Here is a 26,197-nt window from a genome sequence, read left to right as displayed (position 1 = left end):
GTTAAGATGAGGATGTATATTGCATATAATGCTTTTATTTCTATGATAGTTCAGTCTAAAATCACTGAATAATACATCTGTGTTCAGTGGGAGTTTGGAGAGATTTTTCATTTTCTTTGTTGTCGTCATTAGTTTTCTGTTCCTCCTTCATGGCTGAAACAGGTGACAAGTGTTTGATCACTTCCTGCAGAATATCCTTACTTTCACTAGGTGGAAGATTGCTAAAATAATACTGAGGTACCAGCTCCATGAATCTGGTGAGAAAATAAGACAAATACATTATCATTTTTTTAATTGAAATTTGAAATGCTTGAATAGCTATTTCCAGGCTTGTACAGAAGACATCAGCCACATGCTGATGCATACAGCTACAAAGTTGGTATTTCAACCGAAAACCAAAACTCTCTGCAAGATGTCGTAGTAGTTTGTGCCTTCAGTAGTCTTGCGCTTAAGGTACTCGGTCTGTAATTCAGGGGATTGTAGTTCAATTCTCAATGCCACCGATTGCATTAGCAATTCTTCAGGTTCAATAGAATTATGAAAAAGGCTTTCTTATAAAGATTGGAAATAGAAAAGATAGGACAGTGAAATGTATACTCTTGGTGTAAAGAGATTGCTGCAGAAGGAAGACTGTAGTCTTTTGTTGAATCCATAAACAGTTGCCATGGAATGATTTAGCTGGCAGGGTACATAAAACATTTGAAGAAAAAGATGTACTGGAAAATAGGTTTTCAGGGAACAAAGAAATTTTCAGCTAAATTTAATGTATGGGTACACTGCTGCATTAATTCTTCCTTGACCGCCCCGCCCCCCCCCCCACCCCCCCCGTATATTTTACTTTTTAAGAAACTTAAGCAACTTACAGGGTGTGTTTTCAATGGATGAATTTGTTACAATTACATGGCAGACATTGAGACTGACTTCAGTCCCTGAGCAGATCAGCACACATTAGGAACTACAGAAGCCTGATTTTCGATGTTTTGTTTTGCAGGAAGAGAGTAGTAAGGGCGTGAGATCACAGTTCTTCCCTTTTTTTAATAATTGAGCTGTAACACAGTGAGTGTTCTCAATGAAAATTAAGCAAAGCTAAACACAGTGACAGAAGAATACTGGCAAGAAAGAAAATCTATGCCACGTGTTTTCACTATATAAAAAGTGTGAAAAGCAACAATTTCTTCCCCCTTCAGTGATGCCAACTCTTGCTTGACTAGGTATGAAGATTGACCTTTCCTTTTATGCCTATTTTACTGGTTATTTTTTTTCAAACCCACATCTGTGCCTAGAGTGAGTGAGTTGTGTTTGGAATGTATTCTCAACAGAACCAGAAGACAGCTATTTTTTATGACAGAGATAAAATCAACTCTGGTCATCTTTTCCTTCTCCAGGCATTGCTGCAAATGTACATACATATCCTTACCCTCTTTGTGACTTAATACTTTTGTGATAGAGGTGTGAGTGATGAAACAGTTTCATTGTTGTTAACTTACAGATCGGGTGATATCTCTGATACGACTCTGATGGAATTGTTTTCTGATATACTAAATTCATGGAATAAAACCCACTCAGGAATCCTTCTGGTGTTATAGTATGATGAGAAAGGATGAAGCTGGGCCACTTGTCTGTGTGTTAACATTAAGTAGTTACCTGAGCCATCTACATCACGAGCAATCTAAAAAAAAAAAAAAAGCAAGCAAAGAATTATCCGTTACTTAATTGAATGTACAAGATGCATAGATCAGTGTTTGCCTATTATATTAAAACCAGAAGTTAAATTTGCATTCAGATACTTTCAACGGGAGAGCCTAAATTTCTGTGGGAAAGCTAGGGACTGGATACTATGAAATGAGGCTTGAAGAAAATGTTGATCTGTATATTTGAAAGGAAACGGTTTGCAACAAATGAGGACAGGCTTATAGGGTAAGTATCTGAACTTGGCTTTGGAGGGTCTCTGTGAAAACAAGTTTTAAAGAACTCTAAGAGTTTAAAATGCAGTGTGTGGCATGGCACTTGAAGTAGGGCAGTTTGGAGGGGTCATTCTTGTATTTAGGAGGAACATAGTGGTATGAAGCAAGGCATGTTTTCAAGTGGGAATAAATTAATCTTTCTTGTTTGTGTTTACAGTTACAGTTAAGAGTACCTCATTTGGTTGAGATGGAGAAAGCTGTGTATTATGGTATACCTAAACATATTCAAGAAGTGAGTTCTTTTGTTTCCAGGGTATTTTCATAAAAACATCTTCAAAAAGGAAATAACGTCTTGAGAGAATATTACAAGTTAAAGAGTGTTTTGAGGTAAAAAGAGCTCTTTGAGTGAAAGGCATATTGACAGTTCTCCTCTTGCAGTGAGGTGTATGAACGTCATGCTGTGATAGCTGAAGCACAGGGAGAAGATTGGAATTGGCAGAAGTGTTTGTTACACTGTGGAAAAATGGCTTTTGTCCTTTCTGATGATCAAGAGATTTCACTACCTAACTTGCGTTCTCTGAAAGCATTCTGTATAACTCAGCAATGCAGTAAGATGAAACCACAATAATTTTCCTTACGTGCATAAAGTAACCAGATAAGAGAGATTTCTTAATGCTTAGTATATTTTCGTTGGATCCAAAGTCCGGTTCTGAAATGGGAAGTTCAATACGCTTCATAATCTCTACTAGTTCAGCTCTGATAATTTGTGCCATCCTCAGTGCAGAACAGCTTAGAAAATAATCACGACACCATTTCTCATTACTGTAGTCTGTGGAGGAAAAAAAAGTATTTTGGCTTAAAGCAAAGTCTTACTGATAGGTGCTAGCCACAGATACACTGCTCTGTAAAATGCTCTTTGGTGCAATAGATTAAAAACATTTTGGAACGAGTAGCTGCATCAAGGCTGTCCAAAATTCTGATAGCAAGAGCCATGTGGACAGCTTAGGCTCACTGATGTTGCTTGTAAAGTGAGTGGGTAATACTCGATATCCTTACTTAGTTTTAAAGAATTTTAACCCTGTCTTTCCGAATAAAAAATATTCGAAATCCCTTATTTGGTCTGTAAAAAGTAATAGCTTCAAATAGAATGAGTAGCAGCTCTATTTTCAGACTTTATTTCTGGATTTGACTAGGATGTAGAAGTGGAGTCACAAGTGTTTACAATCACACAACGATTCTGTATGCTGGTAAAGGACAGGTTTTCTTGGACCTCGCTTTAGCACTCAGCATGACTGAACGGGGAATAATCCCACTGTCCCGTCCTAAGTTTTTACTCAGTATGTGTGAATTTATCACTCCACTCTCTTAAATACTGGACTCAGTCTAAATGAGCCTGAGCAAGGTGTTCTGAGCACAGGAAAGTGCTGTGAAGAGCTTCTGTTTGCAGTGCAGTCCTCTTGCTTTTATTTGGTTTCCTGTAAATGTGAACTTCGCTACTTTCAGTATTTTCCTTTAAACTTCCCTTTTAGTTGACAGCTATGAGAAAAACAGAATTGTTAGGCTGCTGGGGGAGTGGAGTCCCTCCTCAACAGTTTATGTTGTTTCACATCTTAAACCTGGATGAAGTGCTCTTACAGGGGGCACCATCACTACGTTTTTGTAAATGTCCCTTCAATGACAATTTTAACGGCGCTTATGTCCCCTTGTTGGATGAGGTGTGCTATCCTAGGTCATTTTTAATTGGTTAATAAACTAAAACTAATATTTGCAATGGCTGCTATCTCTGGTTTCTCCCTGCAAATTAGCAAATCTAGAAGGAATCATTCAAAAAGGGCTTATGAAATAAATGCTAGTAATGACTGTTCAGAATTTTTTTAATTTTTTTTTTTTCCAGATTGTTTAGTGTGCTTCATTTTGTCTGGTATGGGTACACTTACATTGGCTTGCGGAGTTTGCACTGACTTCCTTGAAGGCGTTGAAGACATTGATAAGTGTAAAGTGATCTCCTGCAGGGTGTGAGAATTTTCGCCAGCAAGTAAGAGCAATCTCTTCTGTTCCAGGAGGTGCGTGTAAGAAGCAATTGGGAGCTTAGAAAAAAATCAAGCCAGGGGTTATTAAGACATGCAGATGCAGGCACAAATAGTAACTCCACTGGTATTTTTGTTGTTTTCCTTCCTCAGTTCCCTTTCATCTTCAGTGTTGGATTGCTGGTGAAGGACTGAATCTATTGCATTTGCTAAGGTTTTATTTATGTGGATGTCCTTTCAGTCTCTCCTTTAGTTAATGTGCTGTAAACACAAAAGAAGATGAAAAACTTTCTCCTAGACTGATGCCAAAAATGCTTTATAATGGCATGATCCAATTTATCCAGAACCCAAGCATATGGTTTCTTTAGTATAGAAAGAAACCAAATCTGTGGCTGTAATGCCTTAATTTGCCTCTATATGTTGAAATTTGTGCCTTGCGCTGCGTTTTACTTCTGTTGTGGTACTGTGCAACATAATTGTGTCTTGCGAGATGGCTGAGCTTTTTTAAAAAAAACTGGTGTGTGCCTCTGCTCCATCGTTTATATTTGTTGTATGTACTTAACAATTTTATCACAAGTTTAGGCCCCCTGTTAAAAATCAAGCCAGCTGAGTCATAAACCCAAGTTGTACTATAAGGACAACTACTAACGCAGCTTGCTGTCCTCGGCTCCTCACCGATTTCTAAGCCTGAGGATATTGCCTCTGGGCAGAGCACAGCAATGCCGTGCCAGACGGCGGCTGTTGAGCAGATAGCTTTCAAGCATTGGTTCTGTATTAGGGTTATCCCAGAAAACCAGTAGCATAGGCTGCTCCAGAGAGGGGTGGGACAGCTAAATATTGCTGGAGCCAACATCACTGTGTAACGCTGAGACCTGAAGGGATGCAAGTCTAGCCCTGCCCTGCATTATCTGGTGGGATCCTGAGAGGTCAGCATCATTATTTTCTCTTTGAACTTCTGGAGTTGCCCTCCTCTCAGTTATCCCAAAATCTTTGATTTTGTGCATCTTTGATGTATTAAGATTCCAACAGCAGCTTTTGCAGAGTGAATAAGTTTTAAGTATCGGATTTATGCGTTGGTTTGAAAGTTCTGTCACATCAATGAAAGCGGTTTTATAGTTAACAACCTTTTAATGTAAATGTTCTTGCTCCAGCCATCATGTGTCCAGTCTTTGGGGCCAGCTGGTTTGTCTTACAGTGCCATGTAGGAGCAGAGTGATCCGTCAGGACAGAATGGTATGGATACTTAAGGTTAGGTTATTTTCAAAAAGTATTTGAATGGAGAAACAAGATCACAATGTGATTCTTATGTAGGTCACCGGTTCAGTATTGTTTATAATTAGAACTTCCCCTAATTTGCTGCTCCAGTCTGTAGCAAACGTACAGAATACAAGATAAGAAAGTTAATTTTGAAGGGATGTTCAGTGTATGATTTCTGACTAAAGGTTGGAAGCCAGTGGGGCAGCTGAAGCATGGAAATGGAGTGCTACTTACAAGTTCATTACTTGTGTTTCATTGCATGTGTAAAATCAAGACTTAAACAGCCAAAGATACTAATTTACTTGAAATACTCAGGATGTGAATAACAAAAGTTTGCCTTTGGGTTGCCCTTGGGAATAGTCTTCGAAAAGGTTTATGTGGACTTGGCAGGTGGCACAAGAAATGCAGTAAGACATTATCTATGAGTACCTGTTACCATGGCTGCAATGGTGAGCATTTCATCAACACACTCAAATTCACACGAAGCCAGAATTGACTTTGACAGTTGTGGATCCAGGGGAAATTCTGACATAATAATTCCAAATTCAGAAAGGTTTCCATCATTATCCAGGGCTGCTAGATAATCGAGATCTTCCAAAGCTTGCATCAGGCTTTCAGGAGCTAATAAAAAGGAAAGATAATTCAAATTCTTGAGAACAGCTACACATAAATGAATGTCTGAATTCTCGTTATAATATTTCAGTTGTATATTTCCTGTGTGAAATTCATAGAAGTCAGCTTCTGTCATTTGAGTAAATGAGTAAGAAGAAAAAGTAATAGATGAGGGGTGGTCACATTTGTGGGGTGCTGAGAGATACACAACAGCTCTAGGAAAGAGGTTTATGAACAAAAGACAAGTATTTACAGAAGTTGGAGCTGTCTTACCATTCTTGCAGGTAATCAAAGTTCTCTTGGTTGTCTTTTAAAAAAAAAATTATTATTTTACATGTTTTTTCATAATGTCATAATTAAAATGGAAACATATGAGCACATGTCTCCCTAGCGATTGACTTTCACGACACAGATTTCAACGTTGTTTTCCCTTATTGTAGGTTCTAACCTCTGTATAACCTCACAACCTCCATGGGTAGAAATGAGAACAGTGAGGCAGAAAAAATGATGAGTGAATACAGGCAGGTAATTAGGTAAGCTGAGAGTCTAATTTGGGAAAGTAGGAAAGAAGTGACTTTGGGCCACACAGTGAGCAGGAAGCATGAGTGTGAGGTGGGTTGAACAGAGGCAAACATGAAGAAATCAGGAATTACAGTCTCGTGTTTAAGACGGGGGATCTGAACAGCGCAAGCAGAGGAGAACGAAGACTGAAGTGGTGGCTTTTCTGTCTTAGACAAACGCAGGCGGAGGCCAGCCCAGAGTGTTTGGTAGGGATGTTGCTTCTGCGTATGCTGTGCGCTGAGCTTTCAGGCTAAAGTGGTCTGCATGTGCTTTTGCTGAAGGCTGCTGGAGTATCAACAATTAATTCAGTTAGTTGTTCAGTTAACTCAGTTTTGATCAATGGCATGTTAATATGCTATAAGTAGTACCTCCACAAGGTATAGGTATGTCTTCCTCTTTTGTGGATGAGGATGAATGAAATCGACAACCCACAATATATACACATGGGCACAAATCCACCATGTTCACCAGTTGTCATTACGTCTCATCAGTTATTTCTTGATAGACTAAAAGGTGGCATTTGTTGTAGCTCTTCTGAACCTTTTAGCTGGATGGGAGTAAGTAACGAGGGAGTTTGACAGAGACTCTCCTTTCTCATTAACTATCTTGCTTTCTCCTTTACTGTTTTCTTTCCCCCCCACACTATTTTTCTCTTACTTTTCTGTATCAGAGGCGGTGGAAGACAGCTTACATAAACCATAGTCCTTTTATTGACTGCTTTTTCTTCTGAAGGTTCCAGAAAACTGTAAAGCATTATTCTGACATTTTTTTCAGATTTTGAAAAAAATAGTCTTAAGTTTTCTCTGTGACACTTTGCTCTGCTGAAAGGATGGTGTGATGAATTCAAACCCTCACAGCTGTGGTGATTAAAAAAAAAAATTAAATGTCCTGAAAGGACAGGATTAAGGAAATCAGTAGTTAAAGTGAGAACTTGAGCATATGTGTAGGAAATCTGCTGTTGGTGGAAGCAGTTCCCTTTGGCAAAACAAGCATAGAAGTCCTTTATGTGCAAACGTGGTGGCTATAGCTGTGGGGCTAGAGAGGATGAACCTGAAAGCTGAGTAGAAGTTGTCCAGCCTGCACTCTCCAAAAAGTAATTGTTAGAGCATGAAAGAAAGGGGGAAATTTGGAAACTCTTGAATTGTGAAGGTTCTTTCCTCCCAGCTCTCTCCAAAGGGAGATTTCTATTCCAGGCCTTGTTGTAATGGTCAATCTATTTTCTGAGTGCCAGTTCACTTACATTCCTAACCACTCTCCTGTCACTGCAGCGACTTTCTCCTTATTCCAGTTTAAGGAACTGTTTGGTTGTTTCTCTCTGTTTCATGGATAACAAGTTACATTCTAGTCCTAATGAAGTTGGTGGCAAAAATTCCACTTCAGCAGGACTTGGCCTCACCCCCCGCCAAGCATACCCAGCGCGGGGAAGGGAATGGCTGCACGGGCAGTTCTTCAGTCTTCCGTGGGCTGCTGTCAGTTTGAATACCAATGTAAAAAAAAAAAATATATCTCTAAATAAATAAAAAAAAATTCTCTAAATAAATAAATAACACCACCACTACCCCACCACCCCCGACAAATAAAACACAAGCACAACGACTCACACCGTCAGGGTGTATATTTGTTCTTGCATCTTCATTAATAGATGACTAAAAATAATTTCTTGCTGTAATTCATTATGGAGGGGACCCTGTGGCTGGCAAGCTACTTTTGCATCGTGAGGATTAAAAGCCAAGCAAGCCTCTAGGGCGCGGGCTTCCCTTTCAGCTGTACCATCACGCTTCAGGCACCCTGCCGTCGTCCTGCAGGAAAATCTTTGAGTTTGGGTTTTTACTTTGTTGGCAGTGAACTGTTAGTTTATTACTGTCACTCTGTAATTAACGGGTTATAACGAAGTAAAGAAAAAAGTAAAATGGGAAACAAGCAAGCACCTGTTGGTTTTAACCCTTTACTAATGTCTGAAGGGGAAAAAATGGTTTATTATTAATACCTCTTACACGAGCTTTTACAGAACTTCTCCAGTGTGTAAATCTGTTAGTGTGACTTCACTTAATTTTAAAACACTTCCTGTTAGTTTTCATAGATGTTCTCTCAGAGGTCTGCAAATTCCTGTTAAATCTGTGGACCTGTTTTATTTCAGCATTAGAGTTCGTATCTCTGCCTGTACATGGGGGGTTTCCCTCTAGAGACACTTGTTATCAGACATATGGGATAAAAGCTGAGCCCTTGCAAAAGCTGAGGAGAAAATGCTTAGGAAGCTTAAAGAAATTAAAAGGAACAGCTGATGAAGAATGAGAGTCAGTGACAGGAAATAGATATCAGTGATTGAAAATACAGGGAGAGTGAAATGGTCATTCAGGCACACAGTAATTGCTCGGAAATCATGGAAAGCTAATTTCCAGAAATCAACAAAGTAGCTTGTGCTAGAACTTACAAAATATATGGTTATATGGCAGTCAATTTCAATCCCCTGATAGCATCAGTAATTTGCATTTTTATGCACTAGAGTTAGTTGCTTTGAGATTTATAAACAGAAATTACTTTCCTATTTTGCTATCAGTGTTACCACAAAAAAAAAAAAAAAAAAGACGACTTCTGGAGGTTTATGGTGCCAGAAAGGAGAGGATAGTAAAGGTAGATTAGAGCAGGTGAAGGAACAGTGTAACAAAAAAACCAACCCCACCCAAAACCCAAAAATCAAACTAAAAAAACCAAACTACCCAATGAAAAATAAAAGGTAGCCTAGGGCTTTCAGATACAGGCTTTCAGATTGAGTCACATAATCAATAAAAAAACATTGTAAGAACAGAAAATGCTCATTTGAGTGTTCTTTATGGTATGTTTCCTATTTAAATAAAAACTATGATAAAGCAAAAATAGTATACGTTTTTAGATATGGAAAGCTCTTCTTTAAGAAACAGAAACTCATACTTTTTTATAATGATTTTTAGCAAGCAAGCGTCATTACTTTTAGGGCTGCTCGCCAATGCTAGCTACCGCTGCCATTGAGGCAAACCACACGGCTTTGTGACTTGACTGCTGCGTTCACAGGAGCAGAGTTAAAAAGAAGATCTCGTGATGTGTCCTGTGCTTTCAACGAGAAACTGTCACACCCCTGCAAGTTTGAAAGGTATTTCCTAATCTGATATTTTCTTTCCCTTGCCTGCGTTCTTTGACTACTGAAGGCTGGGTTGCTCTGGACTTGTTTCAGGAAATCTGACCAGTTTTATATAAATATGGTTTTTACTTTTGATCATAAAACAAATATGTAACTAAATGTTATTGTTAGCACTGAAATCATTTACCTGAGAGTTTCAACTGACTTAAAATGATATTTTTTGTTTCCCAGTTTTTTGTAACTTTGACACAAGCAGAGTAAGTTTATGTTTCTAAAGGTAGCTGCGCCTTTAATCTTTTCAGTATCACATCCTATGTGGCTGAAACTGCAGTGCGTAAGGTGTGATAAAATAAATCTTAAAATATTATGCTTTTTGCATTAAGGAAGCAAGTGATTTAGCAAGTTGCCCAAAGTTCTGTAATAAGAGAATGTTAGAGAGAGGGATGAAACATAAATGCCGTGATTTTTAATAGTCCATTTAACTACTATATCATGCTTATCTGGAGGATCTAAAGGTCTTGCGTTCTGGCCTCCTACTCTGTGAAAATGCTGAGTATGTAAAATACTTTTCTTGATAGATCCTTTCTTTCCATGGATGTAATTGCCATAAAGTTAGAGCTGACATGAATGTCAGGTGAAGGCTTGTTGTCTTTAAAGAGCTGATTCACTGCCTGGCAAACCGCAAGCTTTTCCAGCTTCTGTTAGGCTTAACAGCATGAGGAACTGCCAGAGTAATTACTGCAGGGATAACGGTTCTGGGGAATGGCATTTTCTGTTACTGTTCTTTAACATCGCTCCTTGGATAGCAAACTGAAGATACAGAGAAATCTAGTGCCAAATTTTCTTCAAATTATGCAGACGTTTTCCTTCTGCAAGGACAAGCTTCTGTGTGCAGGTTTCATCTTGTCTTTTCCTCCGTGTAAGTTACGAGGTAGGATCTTTTATGAGTCTGTCATGGTCTGAAGCCACCTATTCTGTAAGTATTATTTTGATATTATAGTCGATCATTCAAAATTACTTTTCCAAGGTCATACTTTGCCGTCTTGCTGTTCCTCCTCACGCTGCTGCCTCACTGCTCCACGTGGATTGGTGATGGTCCCTGCGGTGCCGTCCTGCCCACAGGTACACCAGCTCCGGCTGACCTTTACGAACACAGACACACACAGTAGTATCCGCACACCGGGGGCAGCGCCGATTCTTCAGTGAAGTCAGTTTTCTGTCTGCTTTGTGTCATCCTCAAAGCACGTTACGTGACTGTGCAACACGTGTCTACACCTACAAACAGTGTAATTAAATGAATACTGTATAATGGCATAAAAATGCTTTTAATCCCTTTGGTTTTTGTTGTTACATGGCATGAGAGTAGTGCAGCTTCAGCAGAACTGGGCTCCTCCTCCTGTTTGGGATGCCCTTTGTGATTCCAGCTCCCTATTCTAAACGACTGGCTACGCTCAGTGCAGTGTGTGCTCAGTTCGTGGGCTGTGCATACTGCTCTGAGTCCCACGAATACGGGACTGCCGCTAAGGGTCAGATTGTCCAGTCTGCCCTTTGCTTCCTCTGTTTATTCTTCTGCTGTCTGGTCCTTACCTCCTCCAATTCCTTTTATGCTTTTCCACTGATTTATGCAGTACAGACTATGAAGTATGTGACTGTGTCTATTCTATCAGAAAGCTTTTCATTAAAAGATACATAATGCTATTTAATCGATGAAGTTCAGAAATTAAAACATCAAAGAATCGGCAAGTGGACTTAATATAATGAATCTGCCATGAAGTGATCTCAGCTGAGCAGACCTTGTGTGGCACATTGAGTTTCTGTCTTTGACAGTCTGCTTCTAATGAAAAAATATGCAAACAAATGTTGCTTCTGAAACAATTTGAAATTACATGCATTTATACAACTTTGTGATTATGGAGATTCTAGAAATACACTATCAGCGAGGTTATATGAGCATAGCTCTCAAATGTCACGGTATGCATGCCCATCAGCAAACATTCTAATCTGAATTTTTTTATGGTAATTCTGCATGAACGCAGAATCTGCAAACTGCTTTCACCTTGATTTCTTATGGAAATTGTACACGGCTTCATCTTTATACTGATTTGCATAGTTTAAATAGGGATCTTCCAGTGATCTACAAAAATACGTAATGTTGCTGCACTCCGTGGGAAAGGAGTTTTTTTGTCCCATTATATAACACAGTAAAGATCGAGCTGATTAACCGATAAAAATGTAAACACATCCCTATTATAGTGGCACAGGAATTCAAATAATGCACTTCAGAACTGCAGTGCCAAATACATTTTCATATGGCTCATGAATTCTAAAAAGGGTAACAAGTCTGCTGCATTTACTCATCTCGATTATAGCGTGAATTAAATGCAACAGCTGTAAGCCTGACATGTTTGTTGCTTTCATAATGCAGTAATGAGTCAGAGTTAATCCAGGCTTTTATTTTTCCTCAGAGCAGCAGAAAAAAACCCAACTTGTGCACATTGCTGCTGAGCAGAAATACAATGTTTTACTGATGTAATTTTTGTTTCTTTACTTATCTGCTATATGTTCTCTATGTCATGTACAGGGAATGGACTGAAGTACTCTTTGAAATCTGGCTATACATTTTGGTGTACTTTTGATTTGTTTATTCACCACATGTCCATACGTTACTCTGTCATCTCAGTGAAAACATTATTTTGTTTAAGAAAAATTCACCTTGGATTGAAAAAATTCCCAAAGCCTCCATCTGTTTCAACGGCGAAGAAAATTTGAGAACGTTAGCTGAACCGAAACGGTGCATAGGAGAGCCTGCAGCACGTGTGGTGCGTGTGGCCCGTGGGAGATGCTGCGGTGTGTTCACTCCCGTTACAGGCAAATCAGGTCCAGGTTGGTGAAGGGGCTTGGAATAGTCAAGCCCAGGACAAACCATGCTGGAGAGAAATAGCAAGGCTGTTTGTGTCTTTTAGTCTCTCTCTGTTCTGAGCAGCACTGGGTTTGGCCAGGTCGAATGAGAACATAGAGAAATAGAGCCTTGTCCTTTTGTTTGCTGGTTTGCGGGGCATTGCTTTGGTCCAGTTGGTCTTGTGCCACGTCTGGTCGAGGGTGGGCAAACTGCCTTTGTATGTATTGGTAATAGATGGGAATAAGAACTGTTGTGCCCAGGAGTTTTCTTCGAGTCAAAACCCCCACACTACTTGTTTTGTGAGCTTTGTTGCTCAACTTTTTCGCTTAGGTTGGTCTGCCACCCCAGAGATCCCTCGTCCTCAGCCGTCTCCATCACTTCAGGTTTCAGAATGCTTATGGAACTAAAGGGACTCCAGCAAAGGCAGTGAAGCCTTGTTGGAAAGCTATAATCTCTTTGCTCGAGAGAGGATGCTTTCCATCTCTGATGGCTCTTCTCTTTGCCTCTCTGCAACACTCTCCTGCAGTATGTCATCCAGAAAATTGTAACCTCCATTTGACCCTGTGACTAGCAACCAAAAAGCTTCAGGGCTCCCCTTTAGCTGAGGATCAGAGGTATTTGGAGCTGGGCAGGAGGGACTCTGTGGTGTGACTTTAGGGTCAGTCTCTGCTTCTGCTGGAGGATGTTGTGCTTCCTTAGCCATGGGAGACCTCGGTGCCATTGAGGGTATGCGGCAGGTTGGGTCTGTCTTGGCACAGAATGAGAAAGCTTGGGCTTTCACAGGCTGAGATCATTGCCCCAAAGCTCTTGGGAGGGTGAAGAGCCCAAAAGAAGATTTTATGTGCCTGAAAGCTTGACACGTTTTGCATTCTGTAAGTTAGTGAAATACAATATCTAACTCCCCTTAGAAATTTGCTTACTTCAGTATTCCTGTTTCTTTCAGGCACATGTATTTCACACCAGGTACTTCAAACTATCTGTATTTTCTGATAGCGTGAGCTTTATAGTCATCTCTGGAGGATTACAGCAGGGATATAACTTAAGTGTGAGTAGGAAAGAAGTATGTCGCCTACTCAGAAGTGGGGAAGAAGAAAGCCCCAAGGCAAAGAAAGCCAACACATGATCTGTCCCAGGGTAAGGGAAGAGCTGTGCTAGACAATTAAAGCACTGTTTCAAATGTTTACTTGTGTGGGACCTTAAGATGTGAAGGACACCAAAAATTGTGCAACCTTTCTCATCTCCTTTCAGTGGACCCCCTGCAGCATTTGGGGGATTTCTTCTTTTTTTCAAACAGCTCCTTGCACTGTTTCAATAATTCCTCAAAGTTTTCCCGACCTTGACCTTGCACATTTGATCTAGTTAGCAAAATTTTTTTCTTATTTGATGCCCATCCAAGTAAAGCTGATGCATTCATCAAATACCTTTACAATTTTGTACACATCAGCAAGATGCTTTCTTCAGCTGTATTATCTCAAAAATACAGATAAAACTTAGAATTCCTGCACCTGTGAAATCCTTAAATGCCTCTAGCATTTCATTCTCTCTGAATACCAACCGCCTCCATTCTGCCTTTAAACCCTTAAAATACCAAGTGCTTTGCCTAATGTAACTTCACTAATTCATTCTACAGTTCAAGAACAACTTTCTTCATATCCAGTAAAAGCACTGGTACATTTTAGATTATTTTTTTTTAAATTATTATTATTTTTTATAAAATACTTTCTAAATTTGAGTGGAAGCCAGCTATATTCCATAACCATTTTCTATGAAGGTTTCCTAGATTCAACACAAGAGGTGACACTCGCGAGGCCAAAATGCTCTGATTCTCATCAGTCTTGCATTAGTTACTGCTCAGACTGGCAATGTTTTTTCACTTTTCTTTCAGGCATGGTTCTGTTAAACAGGCAGACAAGGGAAAAGCAGCTGAAATTCTACTTGAAAACGCCACTGACAATCTATCACACAACCAACAGTGGGAGTTAAACGCTTTGTTACTGATTAATTACAGCGCACAACACATAGACGTTAAGCAATCATTCTAATTTTGTTTAGTGTGTGAGGAAAGGGAGGATAATATAGAGATACTTTCTGTTTGCACTGGAAAATTACCACAAATGAAGCTAGCAGTAGGTCACAGGATCCCCAAACCAGTGAAATCAGTGCTATTTCCCTCACTTGGACTGGTTTTACGTCAAAAGCAGAATTTGCAGTGGTGCTTGGGTTTTGTGGTTGGTCAGAACAGAGGGAAATATCCTTCTATACAAAAAGCCCTAAAACATGGATTCAGGAAAATAATAAAAAAGAAAGAATAACTTTCTTCACACTCTTACCTCAAAATTTGGAATATTCCCTGTCTAGCTTTGAAAGTTTATTCAGGTTTATTTGTCCTTAAGTAACAGCTTATTGTAAATTCGAGGTGGGAGATGCTGGAGGATAAGTCGAAAGCTGATTTCCTCCAAATATACCTCCTAGGTAACAACGGTAGTTTATTTAGGTTGTAAACTTTTGAATAAAGGAATATATTTTGTTAGATATCTGTACAATGCCTTGTACAATGAGACACACATTTTCTTGGTGGGTTCCAGGAAGATAATATGAAACCTAGATGAGAAGATATTTGGAATATCAGTTTATTTTTTTTTAATTTCTTTTTTCTCCCCAATTCCGTTCAGATACTTTATGGTCTTTTTCAGAGCAAACAGTTCCTACGTGATACCCGTTCTCTAAGTGCAGCTATTGCACTGGGAACTGTTCTAGACGGTAAGTGGTAAAAGCAGTGGCAGTGTTATTACAAGTACTTTAATAAAAAACAGTACTGTAAAAACCAGGACAAAATCTTTCAATAACAGCAAAAATAATAATAAAGACATGGAAAATTGGTGCATCATCATTACCTGGCCTGCTTATGAAGTCACAGTGTCCGAAGCCTGCTATATCCATCCTTTTCAGGAAGAGAACCATGCTAGTGAGGTTTGATTCCTGGATTTTGGCTGTTAGATGTGGTTTCATTTCTTTGTGTGTAAATTCTTCAGGATACAAGCAAAACAGTTTTCCTGGAAGAGATTTCAGGAAAATTACCTTTTTTATTTTAATTATTTTTTTTTTGCATTGCCACACTGCTTCTATTAATAATTTAAACTAGTGGATTTAAATTTTGAGCTAATAATTCTACCTGATGAAGACATGCCCAGAATTTGTTTATGCATCTCTGCTTGACTTTTGCTGATAGGCTGCGTTATAACAGAGTCTGCTCTGATTCTAGGATTGTACACCTTTAAATGAAAGAGATATTAAGCATCAGATAAGTAAGTGAAGACTACAAAAATATTAATGGTCTGTGTTGAATCTTTGTCTAGGTCATTTTACAGAAAGTATAGTAACAGTTTCATTGCTTTTTATACTATGTATTTCACCAGCTTGGAAATAAGACCAGTCAGCGCTTTGATAAATTGACAGACGCAATTGGCAATAACTCAGTATGAATACTCCAAGATAAATGTCTTTTTCTCCAGAAATGTACATCACTAAAACAAAAAATGCACATCTGTGGTATCACCAAGAAAAAGCATCAAAAAAGATTATTTATTTCTTCCAATGACAGAATCCCAGCAATGTCTGATAACATTTTTTTCTGTAACTTGAGATTTTTGTCTTAATACTGAAAACTGTCAGTTCAGTACAGGAGATAAGGACTGTATTAAAGATGTAGAATGCCCCATTATATATTTTTTTTTAATTCTACTTTATTTTGATTAAATAGAGGAGCTGATTCACTCGCTGTTCTGACGACCAGATGATGTCCATAAGCTTCTGTAGTATATGACAAGACATACAACGTCTGGATAAGGCGATTTTCTAGCCACGCCATCTGAATTGACTTTGTCTGCTTTAAGCAGGGTTTTAATACAGAAGGTAAAATGTGAAGGGGACAAATTTATTTTCCTCGGGGTAAATTTATTATTTATGCAATATATATTTATGCAAGACTTAGGTGGGATTTTGTTCTGCACAAAACTTTGCCTCTATGAGGCTGACTTCCAGCTCTAGAGACTGAATGGGAATTTGAGGTGCTGCGGAATGAGTATGAGAGGACTAAACTTCAGGTGTTAGGACAAAATCATTGAATTAAAGGGTCAAAACTGCATAACTGACAGAGGTGAATTGATGGCCATCAGGACTGTGTTGAAACTGATTTTTTTCCCGTTGCTTCATATTTCTGATTCACAGAAGTCTGGGAGGACTGAATTTTACTTTGGGCTTCAGAATACCATGGACGTGAGGTTCATTTCCATCATCCAAGACAACTGCAGTTTCAGAAATAAGTTGTTAGGCATGGTCTAATTGCAAACTGCTTTTAGGCTTTTATTCATTTCACACAACAGTATGACCTTTTTCCTTTTTTCCCCTTTAACTTGAGGCTGAGTTAGTTTAAACCCCCCAAATGGGATCCTTTAAAAATGGCAGTGTTAGACACACTTCTTAAGACGAAAATGAAAGGTGGTGGTAGTCTCCAAGCATTTGCCTGAACTGCTTTCAGGGCTAATCAGGACTGATGATCTCCAATCCAAAATTTTAGGAACACTTCGATTTTGGTGATTCCATTCTGGATTATATAAAGAAACTGCGTTACATTGTTTCTTTTGCCTATTAACTGGAATATTTATTTTGACTAGCAAAACACATAGGACAGTTTCAAAACCTGTAGTAGTGCAGCCTTCCAATTCGTGCAATGACTTGTTCCTACAGAGTTACTCATTCTTTAGGACATCAGTTTTGTGTGAATGAAAGAAACGAGGTATTTTTTGCAGCTGCACTAGTCCTTCCCAGGATGGGGTGGAAAACAAGAGCTGAGGACATACTTTGAACTTTAAAGGGTCAAGGACTGATTTGATAAATTGCAGCATTTTGAGGCGCTTGGATAGAGGCATGTATCCGGAAGGAGCATAAGCGGCTTTAGAAAGGAGTGGTTCCCTGTGTGAGCATTCCTTGGCGTTATACGATCTGTGACATTACACTGATCACTAAATTGTTAAAGAAATGATGAGGTTAATCTACTAAACCAGGTAATCTGCCAATAGGTAGCCAAGAAGTGATTGTATTTTGCTCTGTCTGTAAGGTACTGAAGAGATAATTATGATGGATAGGCCAAAACTAAGGGGAGCTATAGTTTGCAAATGAGATGTCATTGGTTTGGTGCCCCAAGGAGTGGCAGTTCCAGCTGGGAGTGTTCATCTCGTTTTAGAAACGTGAAGATTTTGTTTTCTGACTGAATGTAGGAAGCAATTGTGTTTTCTTGCTTAGTTTTCGCATGAGATGTCCATGAAAGTTATTTAAATTTTGTTCATTTGAATGTTAAAAATATTATAGAATCTGACTCATAAAAGAATAGAAAAGTATTTGATCCTTTAGAAACCATTTGCATCAGTCTATTAGCTGTACATTTCCCTTTCTCCCACCCTGAAAAACCTCCATGCATGGTTCATGTTTGGCATACCGAATCTGGTGAACTTTACTAACCTTTCTTCTTTCAACACCGACATCAATGACAAAAGTTACATTTTTAATCCAAATCAAAGATTCTCCAAAGCTGGTGGTGAGTAGCACTTTTCTTCTGTATTTTCTGCAGCATTTCTGTTTGTCTTGATTTGGTTTGGGAATTAGGTCTTGTTTCGTGGGGTATAAAGGAACTGGGATGAGTTCTCCAAGGTCAGGATTGAAATTAGCCTGTTCCTGTCTGATCATTTGGTAAGCTTTTTCAATTTCCTGTAATCAGGAGAAAGATTTCTTTTTTCTTCATTCATATGAAATCCAATTATCAATATTTAATTTTAAAACAACTTTTTAATTCTAAAATGAATTTTAACTACATATCAAACTGTAACAACATTTAAGTCTTACATGATTAACAATTAAGGGGAGAAAAGGGAACATAACTATGTATTAAAATTTCCTGACTGTATCTGCTAGCTATAGACCAGGGAAAAGCTGGGCTGTTATTTGAAATGTCTTTTTCCTCTTCTACAATTTTCAAAAAGTCCTCCTTGCTTAATTCATATCCAAACCATCCTCTAAGGGAAGACAGATGTGCAAGAATATAGTACAGGAATAGCAAGGCTGAGAAATTATGAAACAGTCACTAAGCTTTATGTGGGACATCTAGGATGCTCCCGCATCAGCAGTTTGGTGCATTTTTGTCGGGAGTGTAGGGCTGGTAAAGCTGTAGCAGATACTCTGGTGCCCCAGCGATGTGCCCAAATAGTTTTCTCTTCTGCTGGAACCAAAGTCATGCACGTGGGGTGCCCTGAGTGGCAGTGTCCCCTGGGAAATGGGGGCTGGCCACGGGGGACCTGCCCTGCTGGCAGGGGTGCGATGTGCAGGGGTGCCCAGGAGACGGAACGGAGCGCGGCAAATCACCGCGCCACCCCACTCCGTTCCCTGATGTCCCCATCGCTGGAAGGGCTGAAACGGCAGAGCCTATATTTGGGTCACTTTGGAAACTACTGTTATGTTCTTAGTCCCATTACAATACATAAAAAGATCAAAGTATGTGGAAACCTCCCTACTTTACATTAATTATTATATTTAAGAAGATATAAGTATTGTAAAGGTTTTAATTTTTTCCCCTAATGATTAATAAGCTCTATGAAGACTTTACTAAGTCAATAAAATGTCCCTTAGCTCTGTTAATGGAACATCACCTTTAAAATAGTTCACAAATTCAGACGTTGAATATCAATTGTAAAAGGTGGGGTTTTTTGTTGTTTTAGTCTTTTTTTTAAATATAAAATAATTTGTGTTGGAACTGATTTATTTTTTTTTTAAAGTACACAAACATCATTCATAGGCTTGTTCAGTTTGAAAGGGATTTTTTTTTTCCAAAAACATTTTTATTAGCTAACACTTTTCAAAATGGAAAAACCAGATTGAATTTCTATTTGAGAGCAACACTACATTTATGGTAGTTATAGGTTGAAAGTATCCTATCAAAAGTCTTACAAAGATACGACAGTGACATCTAAAGGCTGGCACCAAGACAACACATAAATCTTCATGTTTATTCATATTTCTGTTCGGTTTAAGGGACAGTTGAGTACTAGGGAACAGTGAGCCATTAGCGATATGAAACAGTAAATCACAGTTAGGCAAGGATGCACAGGATGTGAATTGTGTGGTAACAGTCCGCGATGAGCGTTTTGTTCATTGGAGAGAGAAAACTAAGTAATTTCTTCCCAGCAAGGAATTATTATTTCAGTATGGTGTGGGAATTACTTGTCAAAAAATCAAGCTGAAATGAAACTTTTTTCCCAGTCCTTTAAAACTGGAAGTCTGTGTTTTCTCTCTCACATGTTCTATGGTAAATATGAGAACTGACACAGAGAATTCATTAATTTGTAATTTGTAAAATTTGTGTCTATGAAGTTTACAACTGATAATTACCATTATTAGAAGTGTTACATATCCACCCCACTTTTTACAGAGAAAAACATTACATATAACGGTACAATCAAATGGTCATTTATCTCCGCTTGGGAAATGTCATTGTCTCCTGGAGCAACTAAGGTGAATTTGTTGTTCTAAAGCAGATTTAATGATATGAAGTGGAAGGTTGAAGATCACTACCAGGATAGTAGTAGTAATAATAATAATAATTATAATTTATAATAACTTCAAGTCTTAAAATATTTATTTGACGAGTAGATTGCTTTGACAGCTGTAAAGGACCTGATGGTGCAATTCTGGCAGCAGTGAATTTAGAGCATCACTGCTGTCCTCCAAGATTCAGAGATGTCGCTAGTTAGAACAGCCAAGCCCACGCAGAACCCAGGGTTATCGGCGGCACCTCTGAAGTGGCATTTGCCTCCTGCTATTGTGTACAGAAATGACTGGGAAGCTTTAGCTATAGAGGAAGATGCAAATGGAAAAAACGTGTAGGCAGGTTTAAGGTAAAAACATCCACGCATATAAGGATGTTTATGCAAACCGGGCATGTGTTCTAGTTGTCCCTGTTCTGCAGGAACAAAGTGTGATATCCCCGATGCCAGCACAGATTGTAATGTATTGACTGCCCGCGTCTTGTGGCCCTTGTCCCTGTATACAGCCTTCGCTCCCTTCTGCATCGTGCAGCCTTTCTTTAAGCATACAGAAAATCTGATCGTTAAGCATATTAGTTTATGCTATATATATACACTACGGTGTTACATATACCGTAACTTTTTTGTAGGAAGAACCTGAAATGACAAAAACTATTGGCAGGGTCTCGTGTCTTAGATACTGGCCTTAAGTGTATGTGTGTATATATATATATATATATATTTATGATATATATAATGTTTTATATATATATATATATCATATATATAATTTGATATAACATATATCAAATATATATCTCTCATATAAAAGCACAGATGGAAGTTGTTTCTTGATTAAAATCAGAAATATTGGAATCAGTTAATAACTTACTTGCTCACATGCCAGAAAGATCACAATGTTGCCCTTCTCTTTCGTATGGTGTATCTCAAAGAGCAGTTTTAGTGCAGACAGAAAGTGGTCTTGCTGAATGCTGCAAGAGTATACAACCTCAGCACGGTGTTTGTTTTCCACCCTTAGCACGGGGATGCTGCCATAATAATTCTGGAGTCTGCTGGACATATGAGGTGCGGTGAGTATTACCAGCCTCAGTTCTGGTCTTGATAGCAAGACATCTTTAAGAAGGCCAAGTAACGCATCTGTTGCAACAGTTCTTTCATGCACGTCATCCAAGATGATAACACCATAACAGTTCAGGAGAGGTGTAGACATCATTTCCCTCTGTAGCATATCATCTGTACAGTACCTGCAACGTACAAACAGAAAATTCTACAAAGTTTCTCGGAATATTCAGTATTGATTGTAAGAAAATAATTCAGGGTCTTGGGGACAGCTCGGTTCTTTCCGTTCTAACAAGAAAGATTTGATAAGGGCAAAGAGTCTATTTTGTAGACTGTATTACAGTCTCAACTACGTGTTTAAATCCCTCTTTAAGGAGCTAGAAGAAACTCAGTGTAATTCAATGACACTAAGTGTCTCTGTGGTTGAAAGGATGCTCTAGACAAAAGGAGAAGTACTTCCGCCCTGAAATCATAACTTATATTGCTTTCCCTCTTCCCAGCTATCTAAGCATATTGCATGCCGTAATCAGTTCTTGAGCTAGGAACTAATACTTTTAGATGAGAAAAGAAAACATACATGCACACGTGAGGCAGTGCCACAACCAAGATGAGACATTAACTCATGCCGTAAGGCCTGCCTTGCTTTTATCCCTACTGTTCCTGCCACTGTCATTTTTTTAAAAAGATACTATTTTTTCCTATGTTGCTCAGCAGAACGTTGAGTTCTTTAACCAGGTTTTGATGTGTGAGACGATAGGATTCACCTCCCTTTCACACCAGGAGCAGCTGCAGGAAGATGTGCCATAGGATGAGGTTTACAGGCTTCTCCGTAGAGGGGAAAGGACACGCAAAAAGAAGAGTGGTTGAACATGATTTTCAGAAGTGGTGGGTATCTGCTGGAAGTCAGAGGCTGGGGGAAAAAGGCTTATGGTCTAGATTTTATAGTTTTTCCTTGCCATATTAAGGAACCAGAGAAAATAACTCTCCTAATTTTCAGAGACGTTCAAAATCTGAATTGCTGTGTTGCTGCTGTCACCTGCCTATATTTAATATATTAAGTGCATTGCTTAGCTCTTAAAATCCTCCTAAATGCTTTTTTTTTTTCTTATTACTGAATATAACCTTTTCTAGCCATGATTTTTGATTGCTTTTAAATTCCAGCTTTACTTTGTGATAGATTATCCCCATATGGTAATGAACACTCCTGTACTGGAAAACAAAAGAAAAAGGAGAATGGCATGGAGGTTCCTGAGGTGCTTAATGAAGCTGGGCACAGACAAGAACCCTGCCCACTTAAATCTCCACTACAACTTAGCACAGAATACCTCCTTCAAGCCTTTTGCAGCTTATTGATTGATCACAAAATGTCCAGAATCTGCATTTCAAAATAGCGTATGCAACTTTAGGGAGCAGTGTTGGTGGTTTTGTTTTCATACTGTATGCAAAAATGTTTTGCAATTCCAGCAATGGGTGTCCCTCCCCGCCCCCCAGTTATTAGGTCATCTGTCCTGACCACATTAATGGAGCATTGCAATGAAGGGCTGAGGACTGGAGTGCTGCCGGCTGCAAACTTTTGCCCTTGCAAAGAACTGTGAGCTAGCTAATTAGTCTGAAGGCATTAAAACCCAAACACACACACCTCAGGATGGTTTCTGTTGTACAGCAGCTTTCAAATGGGATGAAGTAGCCCACTTCGTGGCCAACGTTGACATCCATTTCATCAGCGACACGCAGCGCCAGCCACACTGCTGTCTGCTTGTGCACCTGCGTGCATACCACTACGCCGTGTTGGTAGTGGACAGAGAGGCAATACTCAGCGCACCACTGAGGAACCTGGAGGTAAGTAAGAAAACAGGTGTATTTGGTGTTTAACACATTTAGCAGAGACTGTAATGCGAAAGAAATAGTGCGGCAGAACTAAATCAAGCTGAGCACCTGCTGCTTGCCGTCTGCCTGCTGATGGATGAGCTGTACCTCACACCCAAATTATCTCCCTTGACAAATGTCAACTCCTGGAATATCTGAAGTAGTTGAGACCTGGAGTGACACGGGCTAGAAGGTTTACCTGGGAATTTCTCAGCTGAAAGTATTGAGTATATATATATAAGTATTGAGTATATATGTATATATTGAGTGTATATATATGAGTATTACTCATACTCTAGTTTGAGTATGTTGCAGGAGGGTCAGAACTGGCCTCTGGGGAGCGGGTACCACTGGCAGTGTCATTCCTAAGCATCTGCTGATCGAGCCAACAACGTTAGTGCAGCTGCCAGGGGCTTCCCAGCTGGCGTAGTGGTACGCCTGCCCCTGCTATGTCATATCCAGGTGCTCAACATGAGAAACATCTCCCAGGAAGAAGATGATTTCAAACTGAAATGCCCCAGTAAATAGATATAATTTCAGATTAGTTACTCTGTAAACAAAGATAACTGAAACTGAACTGCTCCAGAAACTGATGCAGTAGCTCTCTAATTTATATATTTACAGTCGAAAAGCAGCACTAGAAAATATGAGTGTTAATGCACGAGAAAGTGAAGTTACATTATCAATATTATTTTAGTGAAAGTATTAGGTTTCAAACCCTTTATTTATTCAACATACATAAATTGGGTGCATCAGCCACCTATCACTTATTTCTCCATAGTTATTTATGTTTCTAAAAATGTTTAGAAAACAGCTAGCAGCATTTTACATCTTATTAAGCTTGTTTAAGGGCAATTAAAAAATCTAACATTTCTTAGCAAGCTGTTTATTATTATACATTTTGTTTTATATACATTACAGTCAGTAATGTATATAACACTTTGCACATCAAAACCTATTCCAGTCACCATGTTGGTGTGTATCCTTTTTATAGGAATTTCCAATGAGAAGTATGATGACCCGAGTTCGATATGTGATCACTAGCAGTGTCCAGCATCAAAGCCTCTGGTAGATAGGAGATGCACTGCCACAGTAATTATCCTACGTGCTTTACCTGCTGGAAAGTTTCCTCCTTAACCCAGTCATAAACAACACTTGACTGGAAATTCTTCTCTGTTTACTGTAACAGAGTACTGTAACAGGCTTAGATCGTTACAGATTTATTGCAACAGAATTTGATAGTCCCAGTGGATATTTGCATGTTTAGAGTCAACTGAGATCTTAGCTTCAGTGACGTCTTTTAACATTAGATCGGTGAAGTACTTGTGTATGCTTGGAAAAAGCATTTGCTTTTGGCTGAAGTGAGGGAAAGAACATTAATTCTGCCCAAGAAACAGCCCTACTGATTTCAGTCCTTCACTCCCTGAGAACATTTTTCCACCTTCTCTTATGACCTGCCTGCAAATCCACTGTATTTCTCTCCTGGTATAGCACTAATCTGAACCAAAACATGTTTTTCAAGTAAGAATATGCATTGAGTCCAGTACAGGCATTGCAGAGTTCGAAAATTCCACTGGGTGTTCAATGTGACGATGGACAAAAAAAGGATCAAATGATTAGTTCAGTCATTATTAAGCAGAAGGCAATAAAATTCTCCAAATGAACAAAATAGTGGCCAGCCAAATGCAGAAGGAATGGTTTATTGATAAAGAACAGAAACAACCTGAAAGAAGTCCTAAAGTATTTTACACTTAGCCTTGGCGCCTCTGAAGCCAGTAGTAATGTCAGTGGGAAGGATTTTAGCCGACACATTCTGCAATATGTTTGAAAATATATTTTTGATAGGTTTTCACGTTGAGATGTGATGTTGTGATACACAAGCAAAACAAAACTTTACAGTGTTATACTGGTAGGTACAATAACATTTTATACAGAATTTTTCTAAGGTTATGTCTGTATTTTTGGTTCTGAATTTTAAACTATAGTATTTAATGTGAGTGCTCTTCAGTGTTCAGAAAGGGCTTGATATTTTTAGATTTAGTGTTTAGCACATAAAAAGTTGCGGTTTGAGATTTTTGTTAGTTGTTTATGGCAACCACAGTCTGAGAAGTGTTATTCTTCAGTGCCTAGCTTACCCTGAAGTCCAAAAGTTATCACCAAACCCATAAAAATGGCTTGTAATGGACAAATGTATGGTAAGTGTTGGTTGTTTGTGAATATTTGGAGAAAGTTATTTAAATGCATGCATATATATAAATTTGTATTTGGCTGCGTTAATCTTTATTCACCTTCTGTATTTCACTTTCCATTTCTGGCCTTAATACCTCAGATTACAAGAGATGGCTGCACGTTTGTTTCTACACCGAGAACTGCTAAACTCAACACAACTGTGTGCATACACCGCGGCTGAGCTCCTCAGAACTGGATGTTATTATATTGCAGTACCGTGCGGTACTCATCATAGCAACAGCCTGCTACTAACAGAAACCATATACTTGTATAATATAAATCTAGATATTGATGTGCCTAATATAAGCAAAGGGCAACAGCTGTGAATAGTAAATCCATTGCAAAAAGAATTTTCTGTTTTAAAAATGTGTAATATTAGTAAAAGAGTAACAATAACTCTGAAAAGTGTACAACATTAAATAGTCTAAAAATAATTTTAACACCCCCAACCAACTATGTTGTACTGACCTGGGAGCTCTTGCCAGTCTTAGCATCTCCTGACACAATCACAATTTGATTACGAAGCAAACTTTCCATAAAAGTGTGTTTCTCTTTCCATACTGGAAGTTCTTCTCTTTCTTTCATAAGTTTATAATAACGGGAAGAGTAAGGCAAGCCATCAAAAGGATTGAGCTCGAAATCTTCTCCACATACTAGTATTTCCTCTTCATCACCATCGCTGCAGTCAAGTAATTCTGAAAAGCAGTGGATCTCTGGAGAAAAGCTTAAAAACTCCATTTTTCTTACATATGTTATTCCCAGCAAAACCAGATCAGTAACAGCAGGAGCCCTTTGTGTACTGAGTGATCACTCAGGGCCCCCTGAACCCGAGGAATCCATTTCTGCTTGCTTCAGGATTTAGTGTTTCCCAGCTCTTCCGTTTAAAAGCTCAGTCTTGGGGTCCAGCCTTTGGGGTCTGTTTGTCACACTTCAAGGTTTCATAACCCCAATGAACCCCTAGAAAAATACATTTTAAAACTCATCCAAACTCTTTAAAATAGCTAAGAGAAGATGAGGAGCTTTTGCACCACGGGAGCGCGTTCAAGGCTGACGGTGCATACCAGCGGCGCCTTTGC

General features: G+C 38.9%; 1 protein-coding gene across 1 annotated transcript; it reads right to left on the bottom strand.

The window, feature by feature from the left end:
• Window positions 1-44: 44 nt before the first annotated feature.
• Window positions 45-26,197, bottom strand: DHX32 (DEAH-box helicase 32 (putative)). Its single transcript, XM_037399818.1, has 11 exons — window positions 25,590-26,197; window positions 22,666-22,859; window positions 20,839-21,211; window positions 17,893-18,138; window positions 15,548-15,647; window positions 15,270-15,428; window positions 5,618-5,809; window positions 3,842-3,991; window positions 2,543-2,733; window positions 1,488-1,669; window positions 45-254 (listed from the first exon to the last, which is right to left on the bottom strand). Exons 1-11 carry the CDS (start codon window positions 25,857-25,859, stop codon window positions 62-64), a joined length of 2,250 nt encoding a protein of 749 aa, XP_037255715.1. The 5' UTR covers window positions 25,860-26,197; the 3' UTR covers window positions 45-61.

This window comes from Falco rusticolus, chromosome 9 (assembly GCF_015220075.1).
Source record: "Falco rusticolus isolate bFalRus1 chromosome 9, bFalRus1.pri, whole genome shotgun sequence".
In the NCBI taxonomy this organism is placed as follows: domain Eukaryota; kingdom Metazoa; phylum Chordata; class Aves; order Falconiformes; family Falconidae; genus Falco; species Falco rusticolus.
The sequence above is the reverse complement of the archived record's forward strand: the minus strand, read 5'-3'. Positions and strand labels throughout refer to the sequence as shown.